General features: G+C 38.4%; 1 protein-coding gene across 1 annotated transcript in view; it reads right to left on the reverse strand.

The window, feature by feature from the left end:
* Positions 1 to 198: 198 nt before the first annotated feature.
* Positions 199 to 22,765, reverse strand: part of PCSK1 (proprotein convertase subtilisin/kexin type 1) — a 28,028-nt gene continuing 5,461 nt past the window's right edge. Inside the window, exons 4-14 of the mRNA XM_039567597.1 lie at positions 20,497 to 20,643; positions 19,974 to 20,050; positions 18,265 to 18,353; positions 14,055 to 14,227; positions 11,759 to 11,971; positions 10,588 to 10,688; positions 9,398 to 9,631; positions 8,089 to 8,246; positions 6,513 to 6,646; positions 4,755 to 4,916; positions 199 to 3,268 (exon numbers count right to left, since the gene is read on the reverse strand). Of these exons, the coding sequence (XP_039423531.1) occupies positions 2,906 to 3,268; positions 4,755 to 4,916; positions 6,513 to 6,646; positions 8,089 to 8,246; positions 9,398 to 9,631; positions 10,588 to 10,688; positions 11,759 to 11,971; positions 14,055 to 14,227; positions 18,265 to 18,353; positions 19,974 to 20,050; positions 20,497 to 20,643 (1,851 nt within the window). The 3' untranslated portion in view covers positions 199 to 2,905. The remainder of the gene's footprint in view (positions 3,269 to 4,754; positions 4,917 to 6,512; positions 6,647 to 8,088; positions 8,247 to 9,397; positions 9,632 to 10,587; positions 10,689 to 11,758; positions 11,972 to 14,054; positions 14,228 to 18,264; positions 18,354 to 19,973; positions 20,051 to 20,496; positions 20,644 to 22,765) is intronic.

Genomic DNA, 22,765 nt, shown 5'->3' on the forward strand with positions numbered 1-22,765 from the left:
TTTTAACTGTCTGAATTACAGAAACTGCTACTGTCGGTGATGTCCACTTCAAATCTTACTTGCTGCAGCTGTGAGAAGGGAACAAGTGAGTGTTACTGGTGAAGAAATCCCTTGAAAGCCCTCATTTTTGATACATTTCACATTTTTTTCCACCCAACCCCTGGTTATTTCCCCAAGACATTATTTTTCATTCTAAACTCAATTTCCCATTTCTTTTAATTCAATAGCTTGACTTTATCTTACTGTTTTCTTCACAAATGTTAAGACCACACACTGAGCTCTGCTAACACATTGTATTATGCTACTAGTAGACAAATTTTAACATCACATCACATACATGTTGCAGTTGCTGTTGTAACATGCCTTTTAAAAAATACCTTTATTGGATGAAATTGTCTCTTTCTCAAGAAAAAATCTGGTTCTTCAATATAATTTATTATGCCTTTTAAAATTCTGTCTGTTCAATAAAATCTTTGCTATATTATAAATACTTGTAAAGAAAATATAATTTAAAATTCTGAGAGAAAACTTTTTTTTTTTCAACTTTTACATTTTTCACAAAACCCACACAGGCACCAAGGAAGGACTAACGATAAAAATAATTTACTCCTGTACAAGCTGATCTGGGTTGGAAACATTCAAAAGAGAGATTTTAAACTTGTCCTCTGTTGAAACTTTGGCTACAGCATAGGAATGGATCTTAAAACAAAGGAGGGTCTTTTGTTTCCCACCCTTTTAACCTGAAAATTTCTTTCAAGGCCTGATGGAGTGTTGTTAGTACTTTCCTCACTGTAACATACCTGAATGAGGACTGCCTACATTTGTTGTCATCTGAGGGAACCAGCCTCTTAGCACGGGACTAAAAGTGGCCCTTACCTCATCAGATGAGTCTATTCTGAAAATTAAACATTAGCGAAAGTAAGTGCTCTCATTCTGTAATAGCAGCAGTTAGAAATTTTCATGGTTTGCTTGTTCATTAGTTATGCATTGCCAGAAAGCTTTTGTGTGGAAAGGACAGCAAAGGCAGAGCTTTCTGATCTGCACCACTTGCAGGGATCTTTTTTTTTTTTTTTAATGACTTCTCTTCCTAAGCAAATTTCTTAGTAGACAGGGAAGGATTCAATACAAGAGACATTCAATAATAGAGATGTTATCCTTCAACTATTGGCTAGAAAAATATTGAAGAATTCTTACAATTGGCAAAAAGGCAGACTAAGCCCAAGAAAGGCATAAAGCCACCACAAAGAATGATTTTTAAATCTTACATTTGGTAAGACAATTTTCAAGGTTGTCTTTAGAGAAGTCCTTTTTTACACAGAAGACTTAATTAGTTACAGAAAATAGATTTACCTTTAAATTACAGAATTTAGTGTGAAGTGAGAAAAAATTTTATTTGAACTGATAGATTGTTAGCAAAGTGTAAAATTCCTGTCTTAGAGACTCTTGCATCATTTTAAGGAATAGACAGTGAAGGAGAATCTAATCAAATATTTCTAGAGCATCTGCAAAACACATTTCAACAGTAAACAAGAGGAAGAAAAGTGAAAAGCAGTCAGCAATTTTTTCAATTTTCTTTAGCACTTCAATGAGCTAACTATCCCCTGGGAATCTTCATTTCCTTGTTCTAGATCCCCTAGCTTTTCTGAGCATCCAACATGGCTTTTTTTTTTTTTTTTCCCCAATCCTTAGAAGCAAAATAATATATCATTTTGGCTCTCTTTAAAGAGGTATGTATGGAAAACTGCTAATGTTAGGGTGTTGCTCACCCTAGTTGCTTTCTGACAGCCACCTCTGCCTCATCCTCATCCTTCCACTCCACATTCCATGCCCACCCTTATTACAGTATTTTTTTTTTAAATCTTGAACAATTTTGCCTTTTCTTCCTAGATGTTTTGGGAATTTTACAGTTTTTGGTGGACTTTTCTGCAACAGCTCCCCTTTCTGTTCTACTTGGCCTAACTACTTGCAGATGTAGGCCTCTCAGAAGGGCAGCTATACTACTTTAGAGACCTAACTGAGGCTCCACAGGTAAGAGGTTGGAGCCCAAAGCTCATACAATTAACACAAGTAGATCAGTACTCTGTCAGGTGATTCATAACCGGTGGAAAGAAAGCCAAGTGCTCTGAAGTGCCCTCTCTAGGAGACTTTGTCCTCATTAAACACATACGGCCTAGAAAGACCAGGCTCATATTTCAGGCACTTCACTTAGGTAGGTCCAAGCCAGGTGGAGAGAATGCCATCCCATGGTGTGGGATGCCTTGCTGGGGGCTCTTTTTTATTAGTGTGTGTCTGTCTGTAGTCTAAATTGTGAATAACTTCATCAGCGTTCAGTGATGCCCCAGTCCAACCCCAGCCTCCCAGATGTTCCTTTACAGGAGAACAGAAGGGTGAGGGAGCATTGTTTGGAGAAGGAACAAAACACCTGTGACAGAAGCAGTACTGGCTGCAAGTATTAAATCGGAAAAATGACAAATATAACAGAGACTGCAATATTCACGACAAATCCATGGATGAGAATATATCCCCATAGCTTTGGCAGTTTGGTTCAAAACTGCTTAATGATTCAGGTTTTGAATCCTACTGCATGCTTAAGTGAAGAGGGTGGAAGAATAAGTAATGTGAAAATTGTTTAAAATAGAGTATTAGGGTTTTCAGGGGAGTACTATTGCATTTCATGCCTGAGGGGGCAAATCTACTCTGAAGAAAGGCTTTGAAAAAAGATAATACTAAAAAGTGTAATTTTCCTGCCTTATCCCCTCACACCCGTTTTTTTCCTTCCTTGATATTTGTATTAAATATGAAGCAATCAAAGCAGCAGTCACACAACTAGAGCATACACAGACTTTGGAAAAAAAACTACAGGTGGGGAGAACGAATATTTCCAACTCAGTGCCATACCCTACAGTTAATTTCCTTCATTTATGATATCAACCAACGCTTGCAGCAGTCTATCATCTCTATGCTTGTAAGGTTTGGCATTGTAAAAAAGATCAACGTAGTCACTGTACAGACTTTCTTCTGAGCCTCTCAACTGGGAGGGCTTGTTCAATTTTTTGAGGGCTTGGTAGAAGTGTTCGTATGGAATATTTAACTTCTCACTTGCAGTCTTCTTTGGCAGTTGCTTCTGATCCATCTGTCTGCTAAAAGCACTTTGCAGCAAATGCAGCATGGCCTCTGATGGGATTTTATCTTCTGCTTTGTCACTGCTGGTGCTGGTGTCTTCTGTGGCCTTGGGTTTTTCACTCAGGCTCTCCAGTGTTGTGTGGTCCTAGAACACAGATTAGCATGAAAAAAGATCAGGCGTCAATGAAAGACTGACTGGATTAGTGTTTGCTCTGGTTGGTGATCTCCATCTATGTGTGGGCAAATGTTATTGTATCATTCAAGGAGCCACTTGGGCATCTAGAAAACAACCAGACCATTATCAACCAAAACAAACTATCAAATGGACTATACTGTATAAAATATGAAATCCCCCCACAATATCGGCAGTTATAAATTCAGATTCCACATTGGCTGGATACAACACGTCATTTTATACCAGTATTTGTCCCAGTCTTAGGAGACATTTCTGGTTGTGCCACAGGACACAGCAGTCTAAATGAAGGAAACATATATGCAGTGGTGATGGCTGCTCTGATTGTGCCTTGTCCGCTTAGGAAAAGGGCTGAACCACTGTTTCCATCCTTCTCTGTAGATGATCTCACCTGAGGAAAAGACAGTGAAGTATGGCTAACGGGTGGCCATAACACATATCTAGGAGACCTTGGAAGACCAATCCCAAACACAGATCCACAGAGCAGTTGGTGAGAGGCATGATCTTGTTTCATTGCTAGTATATGCCTGCAGAGCTTCCTCATTTAACCTAGAACTGTATTTCTAACTGAACACTCATTTTTTCTTCATGTATTTTTTACCATGTCCACCCATTTTCTCCTACAGAACCTGTTGAATCCACTTTTACATTTTTCCAATTTTTTTTTCTTGCCTGTGGCTGCCAGACCTGTGGATATTTATGTAATGGATTTATAGACTGTTATCACGCCCACCTTTCATAACCTGTCTGAGGAAGGTTAAACTCTCTGTGCTTTATGGATGTCCTAATTACTTAATGGGGAGACAATTTGATGTGATGGGATTATTTTCTGAAGCTGTTGACGTAATCAAGCACTATGAAATTGTACATTACTACCATCCTCTGCATCCTGAAACCCAGGGTCACTCTGCCTTGTATTTTTAGAGCACTGTTATCTGCAGGGTAAACAGGGGGTGATAAAGGATCTGGCAGCAACAGATCCACCGAGCCAAACCTTTTGAATTAATGAGTCCCTGACTTTTGTCAAGCTCTTTGTTCCTGAAATTCCTTTCAAACTCCCTGGAAACACTCCAGCAGGCACAGTTCCTTTGGGATGTGACACTTGTTCTCGGTAGAATTACATAAATTTTGTGTGTCTGTCAGAGGTGTCTTCCTCCCTCCTTCTACCACGAAACTGCATTGGCCATAGAGTTCCTTGCTTTAGGGGCAATTTCCTGTTATCATCCTAAACCCCTTATATTTTGCAATTTGAAAACAGAGACTAATAAAAATACCAGTTGTCGACATGAGCAAAATTACAATATACACTCAAAACCAATCAGGGGTTAGATAAAATTAATACAAAATGAATATGTGTCTTCTTACTAGGCAAAAAAAACCCCAACAATTTTCTTATAAACTGAAAAACAGGTAAGGAATAAATGTAATATAACTCTACCTCTACAAGATCCGTCATCTTCTCCACTCCTCGTCTGTCATTCTGCACAGCATTGTAGGATGTATACACACGTGGCTGCTTCATGTGTTCAGGCTGGGTAGCAGTGCCATGCAAAATCAATTTCCAGTTTACAATCCTTCCCTCGTTTTGTATTCGTCTGGACTGAAAAACAAGCGTGGCATCAGAATAGGTTCTCAGGACATAAAAGATGAAAAAAGCCACTTGAATGCGAAGTACACAGAAGCGCCCAAAACAAATTATCAGGCTTTCAATACCTACCTATAGAGTGTGATTCATAAGCACAAGAGCCCCAGATTTAGTGGAGACAGAGTATATCAGAATATGGGATTTAATACAATAGCTTAACCGCTCCAAATATTCACATTTGGATGTAATATAATTATTAATTCATTGTGTAAGCATCAGTGGAATTTTGTCATAATGCTAGAAGTTACTGAAGTAGTATTTTGCATTATAGAATTTGTTCACTAGGCCATTCCTTGGTAATTTCCTTATTAAAATTACCATTAGAAATGATAATGTGAAATACTATTCTTTACTATTACGTGGTGTACAACAGCAATCTGAAATGCAGTGTGTGGAAGAGGGCAGCAAATGTTTATTTATAAATTTTGGTGGCAGTATTTCAGAAGTAGAAAGTGGAAGGGACAAGTACAGAAAACACAAAAACCAACAGGGTGAGGAAAGAGTGTATCGTGTCTTGAGGACAAAAATCTTGCTTTATTGTAAGTTTCAGGAAGCTTTCACCTGAAATGAGAGCTAATTTACAAATGAAATTCTCTTAACTTTGTTCCACAAAAATGCTTTCAAAGAGCAGGGTATCTGTAACCATGGGATTATCTATAAGCCTGCAGCATTAAAACTAGACTGCTGATAGTAATATTTACTCCTAGTGCTGTATCCATCTGCTCAGCTCTTGGCAATACCCTCCTGTTTACAATTTGATGCCAGCAGGGGCTGGAGTCTCAGTGTCTAACAGGAAGCTTTCAGTTTCTGGCAAGATCTGACCCCTAAGGACAAGCTTATTAACAGACAACTTCAATGAGATGAGTGAGCTTGATCACCCTCTCTTCGAAGGGAATTATTTTTCAGCTGCCTACCAAGCAACTTAATTCTGGTGTCTTGCTGTTGTAATCCATATCCCCAGGTGGCTTTAGTAAACTGATTTATTTTGTATCTGTAAACTAGTTGGCTTTAATCCTTAAACATTGTTCAGCAGTAAGTATTCTCAGAGAGAAATTAGGGAAATGTATACATCAGAATAGGTCACTGAGATCCCCCCAAAAATCATTAATTCAAAATGTTTTCAGTTAATGAAAACTGCACATGGACCATGAGAAGCCTAGATCTAAGCTGTGTTCTTTTCTGCAGAAAAAATTTCCAGTTAACCATATGTAATTTGATTGCTTATTTCTCTCCATGAATCTCCACTAATAAAGAAAACTTTATTAAGTGATTCGTTTCAGTGATGTATGTCTGAAAAACACAGGCATGAAATTTTTTTGACAGGTACATGTCAATGACGTGAGAGAGGTGCTTTGAATTTAGGTAAAGAACACGAAAATGTGACTCTTATTTTTCTTCTTTAATCTTCAGCCCAGCTGGGTATCTTAAATACCCCTTCATTTAGCTTGCTTAATGAGCAGGCTCATTGTTCAACATGCTTTGTAGTGATGAGTGATCATTTTATCTGTGTTAGCTCCCAAACACAGCTACTTAGCATACAGGCATACTTACCATATCAGTAATTCTTAAAATCCAGGTGCCTGTTGGATTTTCCCCCCATGTGTGGACAGACATGAAGTCCCAGTTCTTGAAGCCATTGGGAGATTTGTCTCTCTCTCTCTCAGCCAGTAAGACAGTGCTGGTCCCTGTGTGGGTGCAAGATAAACCCTGTGACTGTCCATACACTGCCTGCTCCCAGATTTTCACATTTCTCAGCTTGCACACTGCCTGGAGCAGAGGTGACCTGGAAAATACACTATTCAGCAGCGGCTCCTTTAGCAGTGGCTCCTGTAATTATTTTTACAGCAGTATTTAGGAGCACACTAGCTGTTAGGTCACACCAAGAAGGTACATCTTGTTCAGTGTTCTAGCACAAAAAGGTAGTGAATACACATAAAAGAAGCATAAGGAGAAGGTGTCAGGCACAACCAGTCTTTTCCACCGATGAGCTGCTCAAGAAACTTCTGAAATGGAAGTTTTGAAGGCAGACCAGCTCATGCAGTATTATGAAACCACGGCCTTATCGTGATTTCATCACTGGTTTGGGGTTTTTTTTGGCGAGTGGATGTAAATTTTTACAGCCTCGTCCTTTGACAGTGTGAAAAGCATTTGCATTGTTATTATTAAAAAAATGCTGCAGCTCACAAAGCAGTTCTGCAGCAAAAGAGATTCTACTTCTTAGGAGGAAATTTGTTTGGCTTGTTTGCATTTAAGGAAAAAACAAGGGAGCAATATTTACTTAATAAGGAAAAGTGAAGCCCCAAGGAGCCTTGTCACAATTTACAAATATATTTAAAGGTAACACCATAAATATAGAAAAGGAATGACATACATTTGCTACTAATGTGTTGCAGGAAAGTATAAAAGCAGCAAGGAACAAGGGAAAAGCAATTTAACCATGAAAGCAAAATGATACTGCAGTGGAGGCAGCAGTACTTGATGACTGCTACCTATAAATAGAAAAATTAGATCAGCCTGATGTTCAAATTCATATCTGAAAGTTTGTCTTTTTTTTCCTATTAATACCAGTTGATTTAACAGACTTTACTCTTAGTTGTTTATGCTAAGTCTTTTTTTTTTTTGTCTTATTGTGTTTTTTCAGGGCATTGTCAAGACAGCTTGCCATATTCTAGCTCATTTAGTATAGCTGTACTAAGATGCCTAACAGAAACACTTTGGGTTTTTTTAATACACCAATGGGAAGATGCATGAAATGAAACCTAAGGAATCAGATATCCCTCGTTTCCCATTAGTCTGCTAAATTACAGGAAGTCTGATAAGAATTATTGATCTATAATTTGTTGTCTGCCAGGAACCCTGAGTTTTCATAGGTCCTGTTGCCTCTGTGAAAACGTTCTGTGTCTTCATTTTTTGAAGTATGATTTTCAAACCTCTTTTCAAAAAAATAACCCAGAATGGGTGAAGGTTGAAGATGGGTCTCTATAGTTCCCAGGGTGCTTTATCCTCACATTGGATTTGTCCAATAATATATTTAGCTCTCTTTAAGCACTGAAAACCACATTTTTATCATGAAGTAAATGTTACACACTACAGTAACACAAAGAAAGTGTGTCTTTGCCTCCCTCACCTGATGGAGAAACCAGAGTGACATGAAGATCACCTCTTCGGGAATACTCAATTGTTGCCTCGAGCTGCACGTGCTCCAGAGATGCAATGGAGTTCTCTTGACCCTCACAGGCTTTTGTGGGAATTTCAATGATGACTTCTTCATTTGCTCTTAATAATCTGTTAAAATTGCAGTATTTCTTTGGTTACTCACTGGAACTTTTGATTCTGGGTCATGATGTGTGAATGACACGTTTAACAGCCGTGTCAGAATGATAAGAAAGGAAGAGTCAATGCCAGCTCAACAAAAAAAAAAGGTAATGTCTTCTGTTCATGATCTGTGCAGAGAGAGACTCTGCATAGCTTTCTCTGCACAATTCCCATTACTTCTGAAGAAAATGGGTATCTAACTCTCCACATAAATAATTCTTAACTCAGGATCATAGGATCTTTTTTTCTATAATGTAATGTACAGGACTGCAATAAAAATACATAAACAGCAAGTATGGCATACATCAGTAGTGGGTCAACATTCTGTGAAAAAGACAGAGCCCATAAAACCAATTTGATGGTAAAATAGCATAATTAATAAGGTAAGCAAGCAGTGACTTCAAAACACTGCAATATATTTCTGCAGACAGACCTTTGGTGCATTCACATGGTATAATTTCAGCCTTTGAAGTAGATAATTTTTTCTGGATAAGTATCCACATGTGAACATGTGGAGACAAAAAGAGTCTAGATATCTTTATTGATTAATCAGCTCAGTGACTAATGATAATTAATCTGTCTGTTCAGGCCCACTATTCTGTGGGCATGTGGCTGGTAAGACTTTTCAGTGAGCCTTTGAGACACTTGTGTTTCATAAGAGAAATGCTACAGACATGACTCAATATATCACCTTGATTTCAACATATACAAGCCTGTCACAAGAGAATAATTGCTAAGACCCATTACAGATATATATATATTTTTAATTCTTGTGAGACATCAGTATCTTTTTATCTGTCTTCTGATGGTTGTCTAGAAATTCACAGCTTTGCTGATTGGGCTCAGCCTCAGGGTATCATCCTTTCATACACAGTCTGCACAAGCAGACGTAATAATCTTAGTCTTTGTTAAGACTTCATGCTAGTAATTTCCATCAGTCTTACATTAAAAAAAACAAACCAAGAAGCAAATGCTGGTTGCCTGCCTCTCGGGAATACAGTTAAGCAAAACTAAATGAATCAAAAGAAGTCCCTTAGTCTCGTTCAGAGCAATCTGTGAATGATTCTTCAGGCTTTATTACAATAGACACCAGCTTGGTAACTGCTGATGCAAACCCTTACCTGGGTTCAAAGCTCTTGTCTTTGACAATACACTCTCTCTTTTCTGGTACACTTTTCCATCTCTTGGGATCAGCTAAATCCACCAATGCATTGGCGTTGAGTAGCCCAAACCCAAATCGGCTGTTGACCATCAGTCCTGCTCCATTTTTTTTCCATCCTGGATTTCCAGCCAGTGGATCATATTCTGAGGTCCACACCACCAAGTGCTGCATATCCCTCCACGTTAGATCTGGGCTGTTGAGAAAATGTGCCTGGTTAGTTTCTTCAAGGCTATCTACCATTTTCTATCAATTATTAGACTGAAACAGAACACACTTCAAATGTGTATGGCATCCCACTGTTTTAAAACACATATCATGTTCCAGTTATCCTCACAATACTTCTCCAAGCAGACAAGATTTCTGTGTCCATGAAGAACAGGTCTCCAGCAAGAGTAGAGTCCAATCCTCCAAAACTAGTCAGGCATTTAAAGTTAGCTAGCTACACTAGAATTTCCCACCAGTCTTTGTAGGACCTAGACATTGAAAACTGAGTATTTGATTCCGTCTGTGATTTAGTCTACCCTTTAAATTATCTAAGAGTCTTCACTCGTGTCACCAAAGGGGTGTGCAGAAGAAAATGGAGCTGAATCCACACCATCCAAGTTATTAAACCTATGCACTACTGCCTAAAATGCTTTCTGTGAAAAAGCCATTGTCCTGTCCTTTCTTACCTTTCCCAAGTCCTAAACTCTGACTACCTGCCCTATAGGATCTGAACCCGGCTGCTCCCTGCCTGCTCTGACAGATAAGCTTGGGCACCTTCCCTTTTATGCCTCATCATTGGCAGAAAATCTTTTCTGAGTTGGCTGAGGCTTAGTTTAAACTCCTGCAGCCTGTTGTCTTCAAATCACATTCTCCTGAATCCGTGTGCACCCTCAATTTTAAGTGCATTTGACCAGAAATCAGTAAAACCTGTTGCCAATACACAAAATATTCCTCAGTCATCATGAGTTACTCACATTTGTTTTGCTCTTCTAGGAAGGAGTTGGGGTGAACAGCTGCTTATTTTTTGTCATCAGCCTGACCAAGTCTGACTGACAAAAAGTGGAGATGCAGCATGAGGTGGTGCCACTTAAAACAGGCGTTTTGGGGAAGGTGGTGAGATGACTGAGAGAGAGGAGTTACAAAGGTAATTGTGTGATGTCTTACTTTGCTTCCAGTGCTAGAGCAAAAATTCCTGCTGCCAGAGGTGCAGATGCAGAGGTCCCAGTGTGAGTTTCTGTACATTCATTGTGAAGATCAACGCTTGTCTGATAGAAAATAAAATAAAGGAAAAAAAAAACCCAGATTGCATGAACAAACAGGTGTAAATACAGTCACATCCATACTCACAAACATGTGTCCTTTACTTGGTGCGTATTAATACACTCCTCACCAGCAGAAAAAGTGATGAGTGTTTAAATCTGTTCATACTTCAATCCACTCTTTTTACTTCAACTATAATTTTTGTATCAAAACGTTTTGTGTTGGAACCAAATACTCCCACACTGAAATCTTATTTTAGTCTAAGGTTTCACAATAAGTATTTCAGGCTTACTGGTGAATCATGAAAACAGATCATTGTGTTGGGCCTAGAACATTCAAAATTACTGCTTACTAGGAAATTACTCATAGGATTAGTATTGGTGTTCTGCTCCCTCTTCAGCAGAAGAACTATAATTTGCAATGAAACATGTGCTGTATTTGGAAATTAAACACCAAACTCATCAGCCCATGTATCTAAATCTTGACTATAAAGAGAAGCCACTTAGTAAGGACTCATCCCCTGGCTAACACGGAATGACACTGTTTTAATCCACATCAGTGCAGTGTATTGTAAAATTAGCATCCACCAGGGCTGGACAGCAATTACAGGTATTTCAGCATTATTGTGCCACAGCAATTTTCCTCAGGCACACAGGAAGGCACACAGACTGGTATGCCTGCTTTCTGAGTTTGGGAGATTTGGAAGGTAATGGCAAGGTATAACAGAGGCCTTGACATCACAGGTTTTCTTTTTACTCTAGATCTCTCTTCATTTGCCCTTTTCTGAAGAATGAGACCATATCAAACCATGCAGAGACTGCTTTCATACACAAAGAGCACTCACAAACCACAGACAAATTCAGCATGTTGATTTAACTGCATCAACACAATTATTTTGTTTTTAGATAGAAGAATACAGGATTACAAATCCCTTAAAGTTTCCAGACAAAAGCACTTAAGCACATAACACACAACATAAAGCAGGCACTCAAAGCCAAGCATTTAAGAGGTTTCATTTATTATTCGCATATATCATACCTTTCTATTTGTTCTGAAACCTGTAAAAGCAACTTACAATTCTTTGGTCAGTATAATCCCCGCTGCTGTATGCTGTGGCCAGAGTTGAAGAGCACTTCTCTGCATACCAGGGAGAAAGCCCTTGTTGAGAAGCACTGCTAATGGAGATGGTGTAGATGCTATCAGTGTAACCATCACAGTCACAGTTGTCACCCTGACGACCTCCATTCCCTGAAGCCCACACGAAAATGGAGCCTTTCCCATTTCGGCCCTAAAAAAAAGAAAAAAAAAAGAAATGAGTGGTTATCAAAGCGATTTCAGACCTCACAATGTATCCTTAACAATTCCTTTCCCCAAAAAGCCTCATATAGCAAACATAGAAGAGGAGAAATTTCCAGAAGCACTGTGGAAGACACAGACAGAAGAAAGCAGCTGTTTGAAATATCCCACAGCTCACCTTACAGCCCATCTCTCAGTCTGGCTGGCCTAGGTTTAGTGTTCCAGATACAGCAATTTTCCTCAGGTTTTCAAGTTAAAAACAGAGTCTGTGTTCAATGGTGTAAATTTTTCCACATGCTGCTGTTTGGTCCTCACCATTTCTATAAAAAACCCCCTTCTTTCTTCTAAGAATAGGCAAGTTTATCAGGGTTTATTTCCCTTGCCTTTCCTGTACTCACAGAGGTATGGGTTAGGGGCATGAATGACGGACACATTTAAAACCCTCCCTTCTGTCACAGATCTGTGGGTCAGAATCTCCAGCCTCCAGGCATAACCATGTAACACACATCACTATCCAGTCTTAAGCTCTACTAATTTTTCAGAGGAAAAAAATATGTTTTGTGTGACAAGCAAAATTTCTTATGTTGTTCATTATTAATATATGCACATTTAATATTCCACAGTAGCTGAAATACAATTTTTTTTTTAGCACTCCATTCGGGTGAGATTTGAAATTATTTATGCAAATGCTAAGACATTTTCAGCACTTGAAACATTAAAAGCAAAGAGAAGTAAAATGTGCTCTGTGATACAGCTTTTAAATTAGGAAGGACAAGCCACGACAACTACAGAAAATGATGTAGTATCTTTGAGACCAAAGGCTGCAGTCCAGAAAAGCACTGGTGTATCCCAACACCTGCTTTGATTTCACTTAGAGTGGTAGTAACACTTCCTCAGTTCTTCAGTTTGAGCCTGTGCTCGGGTGCTTCACCAGAGCAGCAGTGAAGGATCCAGGGATTAGAGTTGTTGTCAGTTCCAACACTGGCTGACTTTAAGCAGAATGGAGACCAGACAGACCTTTGCAAAAGGAATCCTGGAATCCTGACAAGCAAATGGGTTAATTTGTTCCCCAGGAGAAATAAAACAAGCTGTTAAAAGGACACATTCTTCACCAAAGAACCTGGTTTTTCAGAGTAAGACCAACGAACATTTGTTGCCTAATTTTCACCTTTAATTCTCCCTCTGCTCTTGCTGCCTACCTTTGGGTATCTAACCTGTTATCAGCTCTCTCCTCTCAGTCTCCATTATTCCCTCAGAGTGTCTTTGTCAGCTGTCAGCATTTGCATTGTTCTCTCCTTTTCTCCTTCTGCCTATTGATGTTAATTGCCCTTTATCCAAAATTTTCTCTTTGCTTGTCCTTCAAGCCATTTCTCTCTTCTCTCATCTATGATTCAGTCTTCCTCTCTTTATTAGTACCTGTCTTTAGATATCTTTTCACCTCACTGGCAAAAGCTAGAGTAGTTTACTAATAAATACATGGCAGCTCTCAGTTTGCACCCTATTTATTGTCCAAACAGATCTAAAGAGGGTAACATGAAAAAACTCCAGTAAAAATATTTTTCCCAGTACTCTCCATCATGCATTTGCACTATTTTCATTTTAATTGGATCACGATATGCACAAATTAATGCAATTAGCACAATATAAACTCATCTGCAGGGTGCTAAAATGTATCACTATTTCACACAGCAAAATATTCATGAAGCAGGAATTTTGTGTTAAATTTTATGGGCTTTCAATGCAGAAATCTGATTACTGTTCAGGGGAAACAAGCAGCAGAAAAGGGTGGGTGTAGGGCGAGACAAAGGCAGCAAAATTAAGGATGCAAAAAGAAAGCTTATTTATGGAGATTAGCAACTTAAAACCAGTTTAGACAGCCCTAATGGTGTTTTCTCAAAAGTCCTTTTCTGGCTGGAAATTTCTCTCACCTGTACTATTAAAATATACCGTGTCCATTTCAAATATGTTTTGATCGAAGACAGCACAAACTGTTTTCATTTTTTCTCAGGTATTAACCATCTTAAAATTCTTTTCTCTGCCACATTTTTGCTTTATCTTTCCCTGAAGTATTGTACCTGGTTTATCCCATACTCGAAAGCCTTCTGTGCCAGCCTCCCAGGTCCCTCCACAGTTTTACCATCATCGTTAGGGCCCCAGCTTGCACTGTAAATATCCACATGTTCTGGATTGAAACCGATTGAGCTGGCCTCAATAGCATCAGTGACTATTCCATCCAGCATTCGTATACCTTCACAGGAAAAAAAAAAGAAGCAGACTGGATTTACTTTCTGTTCCCTCCTCCTTGTCTTTGTTAGCTGTTTTGAACATTTCCAGTAAAATTAAGCCATAACTACTGCAGCCACAGCTGACTGCTGTTCAGGTAAGCAATATTGAGGACAGTTCCTGTCAGTGTAAAGCAATACAGTTAGAGTTTATTTGCAGAGCTGAGTGTTTCTCTACAACCATTAAAAAATAAATCTTAAAATCTTGTTAGCCTCCTGTTTATTTCTTTCTCTCCTTCTACAGACACCCAAGAAGATGATGTCTTGCTTACTGTTCCTGCTTTTTCTCATTGCATTCTCTTTCTTCCTCCTTCTTCCTACATCTGTAACACAGCCTTCTCAAACTGCTAAAATGCCACTGAAATTAAAGAGGTTTTATCAACATTACTTTTATCTTTAGGACTTCTAAGAGTTTTAGTTCAAAGATGTAGTTCTGAACGTTCTGACTGAACCACTAAGTCCTCACAATCATTAAAGGTTTTGCTGTCTCTGTGATGCTGCACTTTCACCAGCTCTTCAATCTACACCACAGAAAAAAAATCTCCCTGTTTTTCTACTGCCACCTTTTTTTTTCTACTGTGAGCAATCCAGAGATATCTAGCCATTAACAATTTATTAGGAGCTGCATGATCTAATCTTCTTCAGAGCAAGGCTGATCTCAGTGGTACTTAAAATTCAGGTGCAGGCAGTGGTTCATCTGCACTGGATCCATTGCTGTGCAAAGCCACATCTCTGCAGTGGGGCTGCTACCTCTGTCCAGTGCTGAAGGACAGCAGAAAAAGCAGAAATCTGGCAAAATTCCCACTGTGGCATGGCTCTTACAGCAACAGCAGCAGTATAAGAGCCACAGCAGTCAGGATTCAGCCTGTGTTTACAAGCAATAAAAATGTTTGGGTTCCCTTGGATTTGGCAGGTTAGTACTCCAGCAGCTGCACCATTGCTGGTGAATTATAAGTACTCATTTTCTAGTATTTTCTACAAAATGGGGAGCACAGCAGGCAAAATATTGTCATTCTATTAAAAAAAAAAACCCTAAACTACCCAAAAATACCCAACAAAAACCCTCCAACCTCATCCTTGCAGCTTAGTGTCTTGTTCTTCTATTTTATGCTATCAAGGGAAAAAAAGACTGCAAGCATAATTCTTTTCCCAATTGGCTGACCTCTTAATACTCCTAATACCTCCGAGATAAAGCTGAGCTTTATTATTTCATATTCATTAGTGGTAAAATCAGACAAAGGAGTTAATCTGCTCAACCACAGCTGCTCCATTATCACTCACAAAGCTGGAAAAAGCACCGAGGTATATATCTTGTGCCCCAGGTACTAAAAACATCGCTTACCCAGGATTGTCTTAAACTGAGAGTGGTTTGATTACTCTTTTTTCAGTTGGCTCAGAATTGCCAGATTCTCTCAAGCCAGCACACTGTGAGGAAAGATCTGCTTGCGTGAAAGCAACTGCAAGCCCCAGGTGAGAGCTTGCAACACATAATGAGATACTGGGAATGTGAGGAGTAATGCACAGATACTTCCCACAGAAAAAGACAAAGACAACTCTGCAGATAAATAATTTAATAAGGGAAAATACCCCCAAGAACAATGACTCCACACTGATGAAAACAGTTCAAGGAAAAAAATCGCTGCCTTGCCTTCCTGATTGTCAAAAACTCTGATTGTTCAAGTAACTCAGGGATTTGATGACTGCAGTGATATTCCCCTAAGCAGATTCCAATTATGTCCTCTTGCATAAACTCTTTTCTATTCTTGCTCCCATCATCGGTCCCACAAAATCAAGAGCAGGCAATGCCCAAGGTAATTTCAGACACATATATGTGTCTGCCTGGCAGAAGGCTATTTTTAGCAACACGTCACTCTGCATGAACTCTCAGCCCAGTCCTTTGTAAAATGGAGCTTCTTAATCATTTAATTTCCATGGCAGCACCATGGAAATATCATAACACAGTGGTATGGTTAGGTATGCATGAAAATACACACACCCTGCTTTACTCCAGAGGTGATCGATACCCATTTCTCAGCTCTCCATGGACCAAGAGGTGAATGTGAAAGGGCACTGAGAAGTGTCTCTTTGAAAACTGGCATTAAGAGTATTTTTCTTCACACAGTGCACAGAAAAGCCTACGGTACTTACAGCCACAAAGTGCTGGAGAGGCTAGTCAAGCTTTCAGAATTGGGCCAGGCATTGATGTGACTGGTGAGAACACCCAGGATTGTTAAAACTCAGTACTTTCACATAAAACAACAACAGCAACAAAATAATGGAATGTTTTGTTTTACCCTTCAAGGCAAAGTTAAAGCAACCTCTGATGCTGAAGGTTGGAGAACCAGGTATTCCACATGTCAGGGTTTCTTTCCCTAAAGCAGATGTTGCTGACTATGAAAGAGGAGTACCTGGCTGTGGACCACAGGATTTGTCCAGTACAGCAACAGCTACAAGCAAACAGACACTTAAGGAAGTCCTCCTGAACTAATGTCAAGTAGAAGTGTGCAGTGTGTCATTTCATGGATATATATAAAAAAAAAAAAAAAAGTAGCAAAACAGCCTCTGGAGAAATGAACCCCATAGAGCTTGGATCACCAAAAAAATCTTCCAGTGTCTAGCAACTCCAAATTTATCTGAATCTTTTGAAGACTTCTCTTATCTTCCACTGCTCTTTGAACATATTTTTGTTACACCCCTATCTTAATCAGTCTGGTCACATCTAACAGCTTACAATTTCTTTCAACTTTTCCATTCTTCCTCCTCCCCCACCCAAGTGTATGTTTCTTGCTGGGTAATGTGGATTGCTGGACTGCTTTTCCTGCTGTTATTTCCCTTTTCTAGATAAGTCATCCCACACAGATATGTAGTTTGCATTTGCAAATGAGCACAGATCAGATGCAAATAGCTGTGGAAAAACCTCCTCTGTAGATGCAAGAGTCTTAAAATATGGGCACAGTGGGAGTTCAGACATCTTTGCAGCTTCATCCATTTTGCCTTCCTTTGAAAATCTGACGTCTTCATATCATGAGTGAGATATTTTATTTAAACAGATCATGACAGCATAATGCATTATGGCAAAGGCAAACTGCAAAGATGACATCCATGACAGCTCAGTGGAGTAACTGGGAACTGACAAAACACCACGCTGAAATAGTGGGAACAACAGTTATGGGTGTCAATTGCCACTCATCGTCCCATCATTTAAAAGGAAAAAGAGGGAATAATGGAAAAATAACTTCCTCTGAGCTAAATGACCATTTGCAACTGATATGTGCATCATGATTATTTAATAAACAACTAACAGATTGAGTAACCAACCTAAGAAAACAAAACAACAATATTGATTGATGGGCAAGCAAGACTCTACTTGTTTTCAAATTTAAGTTATGGTGATAGTAGAGAAGGAACGTGTCGAAACAAAAAGGACAGCGGTTTGAATAACTTGACTGACATGACCTTTTGAATGTAATTGTGTGGATGGAAACAATATGCTGCAAGTATGGGTGGGTATAATTTTGTATACTCCTACTTTACTCAATCCCTCTCCTCCTCTGGATAAACAATAATAAGTAATTGGTCCATCATTTGTTAAAAGATACAGTCTTAACTCTAGGTACAATATAAGTTGTTGCTATTATTGTTGTTACTGTTGTTGTTATTATTATTAATTATAATAAGAGTTAATATTATTAACATTATGATTACTTACTTTATTACTATTATCATAATCATCATCATCCCTGCCTATACTGTTGCTGCTGTTGTTACGTAGTCTACCTATCTATTCATAACCAAATTCCAGACTTTAATCAAGAAATCCTGTCATATGGAGGTGACACTCAGCACTGTGGCCAGACAGGATTTTGAAGCTTTTAATACTGCAAGATGCATGTTTTCCAAGAATGACCAATCATTCATATTTCAGATTAATGGTTTCTAACAACACTCAGCATCTGTCTTGTTTCCATTCCTATTAGACATCTAATTATTTTTGTTTCCTTACCTCCAACCCTGGAGTTGTAGGCCACTCCAACTCCGCATTTTCTGTTGTTGGCTTGCATGGCAATTTCTCCTGCACACCGTGTCCCATGCCTGAATAAATACAGCAAGAATAAAGAACAAATCATAACATCTTTGTTGTATTGTACAGAAAGACTCATCAGGGACCTTGATTTGTTCAAATTCTTCCTTTAATTGAATGCAGTGTAGTTATTGAAGAGCATTTGAATTATATCTATATGATGCAAAAATACTTACTTCTCATAAGCTTCATTAAATATAATTTTACCTACTTAATGATCAAAGGAACATTTTAATGAGATGATAAATGCTTTCCTAAATCTCACTGTGGATACCAGTATTTTAGTAGAGTGCAAAAGCAGTGTAAAATTTGGGCAATGAAGCTGTTTTCAGACTGATATACGATATAAGTATTTTTTAATCACACATTGAGATACTTTTTTTTTATATGACTGCATTTATTTAGGATTTCAGAAAGTGAGCCTTTAAAGTATCCCCATTGCTAATTTTTTCTTGTTACAACTATTTTCTATGTAAATCTTTTTTTTTTGCCATGGGTGGTTCTAATTCCACAGTACAGAAAGCCTTCACATGAGTGTCAAGATAAGAGAGTTGTATTATGTAATGCTACAGATAATTATTCAATGACATGCTTCAATGCTTCTGGGCTGAATTCCATTTTCTTATTAATAAAGATTAGAGGAAATACAGATAGATTTAAGAGATAATGGCATCATAACAAGAGGATAATGGCTTCTTTCTCTTAAGTAACACTGTAACAATGTAGAAATGCAATTTTTCAAACATCTTAGTCATGGGATTTTTATCCTCTGACTGATCTTTTTTTTTTTTCCCCCATGTAGTGATTTATGTTGCTACTGTATTGTCTGATAGGAAACAGGGAAACAATGCATCAGTTTCTTGCTATCTGTACTGAATAGTGGCATCCTAATTTGTTTAAGAAATGGACTTATTTTGTGTACCAGCTTCTAAGGAGGTCCCTCCTGGTGTCTTTCTTATGAAAAAAATCCATAATTGGACTACAGTGGATGACACCAGGTCTGACAGACCCATCAGGAGACTTTTTTTTTTTTCTTACATTCCCCTTGCAAAGCAGAGAATTGAAGGAAAAATATGCTTTGGGAGGTATCATTCCAGAAACACACAGAGTCACATGAATAGATCGTTGCCTTCATCTTGCAGGAACATATCAGTACAAACACACACAAAAGGACACAAGCAGATTCAGGACATCACAGGGAGATTACAATTATAAAGTTCTTCATCTGGGAATTTAATCCCAGTGTTTCTATCAATGTTATGTGAGAATGTTTCTGCAAACTGGAACACAGGAAGTTCCATCTGAACACCCAGTAGTGATTCTTTACATTGAGGGCAACTGAGCACTGCTACAGGTCGCCCAGAGAGGTTGTGGCCTCTCCCTCCTTGGAAATATTCAAAAGCCACCTGGATCATCGTGAGCAACAGGCTCTAGACCTCCCTGCTTGAGCAGGTGACCTTCAGAAGTCCCTTGCAAGCTCAACCATCCTGTGATTCTGTTACACAAATTCTTCCTCTTATTAAATGATTGCCAGAGGAGACATACATAGAAATTTCCACACTTTTATCTTATAACACACAAATTAATACAGTACTGCTTTGTTCTCTTCAGACAACTTGGAAGTTACTCACTTGTTTTCATTTGTTGGGTCATATCTAGGAAAGGGATCATGATCATTGTCATTGAAATCATAACTTGCCTTTGGGTCCTACATGTAAAAAAAGAAATGTTTAATTAATTCAGATAACTAGAAAAGGCACTTCTAAACTGTGTAACAAAATGGCTTCTGAAGTTTGTATTTACTTACTTTATTTACAAACAAGTTGGTGGAATTTGATGGCCATTAACAATTCCATAATTTTTTCATGGAGCTTTAATAATTTAGCATTAAACCACTACGTACAAATGTGTCTGGGAACTAAATCTATTGAAGAAAAAACAAAACAACAAAATACCCGCCCCGCTACCATTGCTAAGTGACATTCAGCTTCCTCTGACACAGACCAGGTTCCAAATCATGCCTAAGGCAAATATTTCAGTCTCTGTACTGCAGGAGCTGACTTACAGAACAGAAAATGAGCTAGGGAAGAGTGTCTGTTTATCAAATTTACAACTGGTTAATCTATTCCATAGCATTCTAATGCTCAAACTTACATAGTTAGCATAGATGTCAGTGTGATTCCACTCCAGTCCATCATCTAGGACTGTGATGACAATTCCCTTGCCTGTAAACCCTTTTTGCCACACAGGAATAACATGGAGATCCAGTTTGGGCAGGGATGGAGTAATTCTTGTATCTTGCTGTGGGACAGAAGGGATTAAAATATGTCAGCATTTTATCCAGTTTATACGAAGCAGGTCCAAAGTCGTATTTCAAAGATGCTGCAAACAATCTCAGCCTGTGCATTTTGCATTTTGCTCAAACTTTGCAAATACAAAACAAAAATTAGTTTCAACAAATCCTTGTAGCACTGAAAGATTTACCCCACTGCTTGAAGATCCCTGAAGATTGCCTCTGTACAAAAAACATCTTGTATTTTTGTTAAGTAGGCAGCAGAAACTGAAAGGAGTGGTGGGGATGCACCAATGGACCTTGGAACGCTGGGTTAATAATCAGACCTGCTAATGTTTGTTCTTTCCATTTGATGAGGAGCCAAGACAGTGCCTGCAGTACAGTGAGCTGGATTTCCTCCAAGTGTATATTCTCCTCTGACATTAAAGTTAGCCAGAGCAAAATAATTAATGGATAAAACAATTAAGGTAGTCATTTGGTTGGGAACAACTGTGTTGAATACCAACTTTCCCTTTACTACCCTCATTGCTGTTCCTGTGGTAAATCAGCTGGAAGTATGAATCATGTATAGCCTTCTCTTCTACAGCAAGTTTTTTGAAGAGTATCTCCTGAATGTGTCATGTCCCCCTCTAAATGTGCAGTATGTACATCTAATTCAGAAAACTTGCTTACAGCCCCCATAAAAGCACAGATGTAAAAAGAACCACTTTCTGTTTCTCTGTGCACAATTACGTTAGCCAATGGCAGGTTTTTTTAATGTCTTTGTTTCCAAAGAAATACTGCATAAAATATGAGACTTAGAAAAAGAAATTTGTTATGGAGATGAAATTTCTTTCATTTTTTTTGCTATCTGTATCTGACTCCTTCCATTCAGGAAATTATTTGAGGTTGCAACCTTTGTTCTCTTAAATCCACCAAATAATATTTTTTTCCTGGTGATGTGTGAAGGTACACTGGATAGAGCTAAAACTGTTGCCATCAAATCATAAAAATAAGGTAATAGTCAGTTATTCACTACAAGAGAGAAAACATATTTTGGAAGAAAATATCTAATGCGTTTATGCATTTAATCAGAAAAATTCAATGTGCACTGTGAACGAGGGTAAGCAGCTTGTTTTTGTTTCTCAGGTGTGAAAACTAGAGGGAAAAGAAGTGAAAACCATAAATAGGGGGGAAAGGAACTACATCTCCTGGAGAGCAGAACATTGCCAGTTTTTTCCCCCAGACCACTTTTATGAACTCTGTGTGTGTTTCCGTATTTGTCTAATATACATCTTGGAAATGTCATGCTTTTTTGGATACAGGCACAGAAGCAAACAAATACTCTGCTTCAAAGAAAAACTAAATTCTTACAGATAACAGTTATTTTCTTCTGTTGAAAAAGAGTCTCCAGGAATCTTCATGAAAATATTTTATGCTATGTGGTTTATAATTTATCTTCCCTAGCTCAAATGAGGGAAAGCAGGCTAGAGTTGGTCTGATTTCTCTAAGATGAACTGCAGAAAAGTATTTCCAGCCACTCGGGCCCCATTTGTGCTTGACCTTTGTTTTTGATTTGTTATACCCACCTTTAATCCCATCCCCATTCTGAGTAAAACCAATGAATCCTAGACTGAAGGTACAGCTAGATGCACAGTGGAAACACATGCTCTTGGAATAAACCATGTAAAACCTAAATGATCAACTGTATTTCTCAACTGACACATGCAGACAGAAACTATGGAGCTCAGGAATTTTTTTTTCCCTGAGGTTTTGAGCATGTGAGTGAGATTTAGAGACCCTCTTAGATATAAATCCTGGTCCCTGTGGCTGAAGGTGCTTGTCATATGCATGCAGATGCTTTTGTTTTCATCTGAACTATGCATTCTGCACTACCAATTTTAATAAAGAAAAACATGTCCAGCTTCAGATATGATAATGGACTTCTTACACAAAAACAGCAAATACTTGAAAATTATCATTAGTTTTTAACTGTTAACAATTTGTGACACCACCTTCCCCATACTAAACAGCAGCTGAATTAGCATCTAGAGTCTTTGTAGAAACAACACTCCACAGAAGATATAAGGTTGCTTGAAAATGGTATGCACAGAGATTGCTCATTTTTACAGCGTGTGCTAACAAAAGGGA

Source organism: Corvus cornix, chromosome Z, assembly GCF_000738735.6.
Source record: "Corvus cornix cornix isolate S_Up_H32 chromosome Z, ASM73873v5, whole genome shotgun sequence".
Taxonomy (NCBI): domain Eukaryota; kingdom Metazoa; phylum Chordata; class Aves; order Passeriformes; family Corvidae; genus Corvus; species Corvus cornix.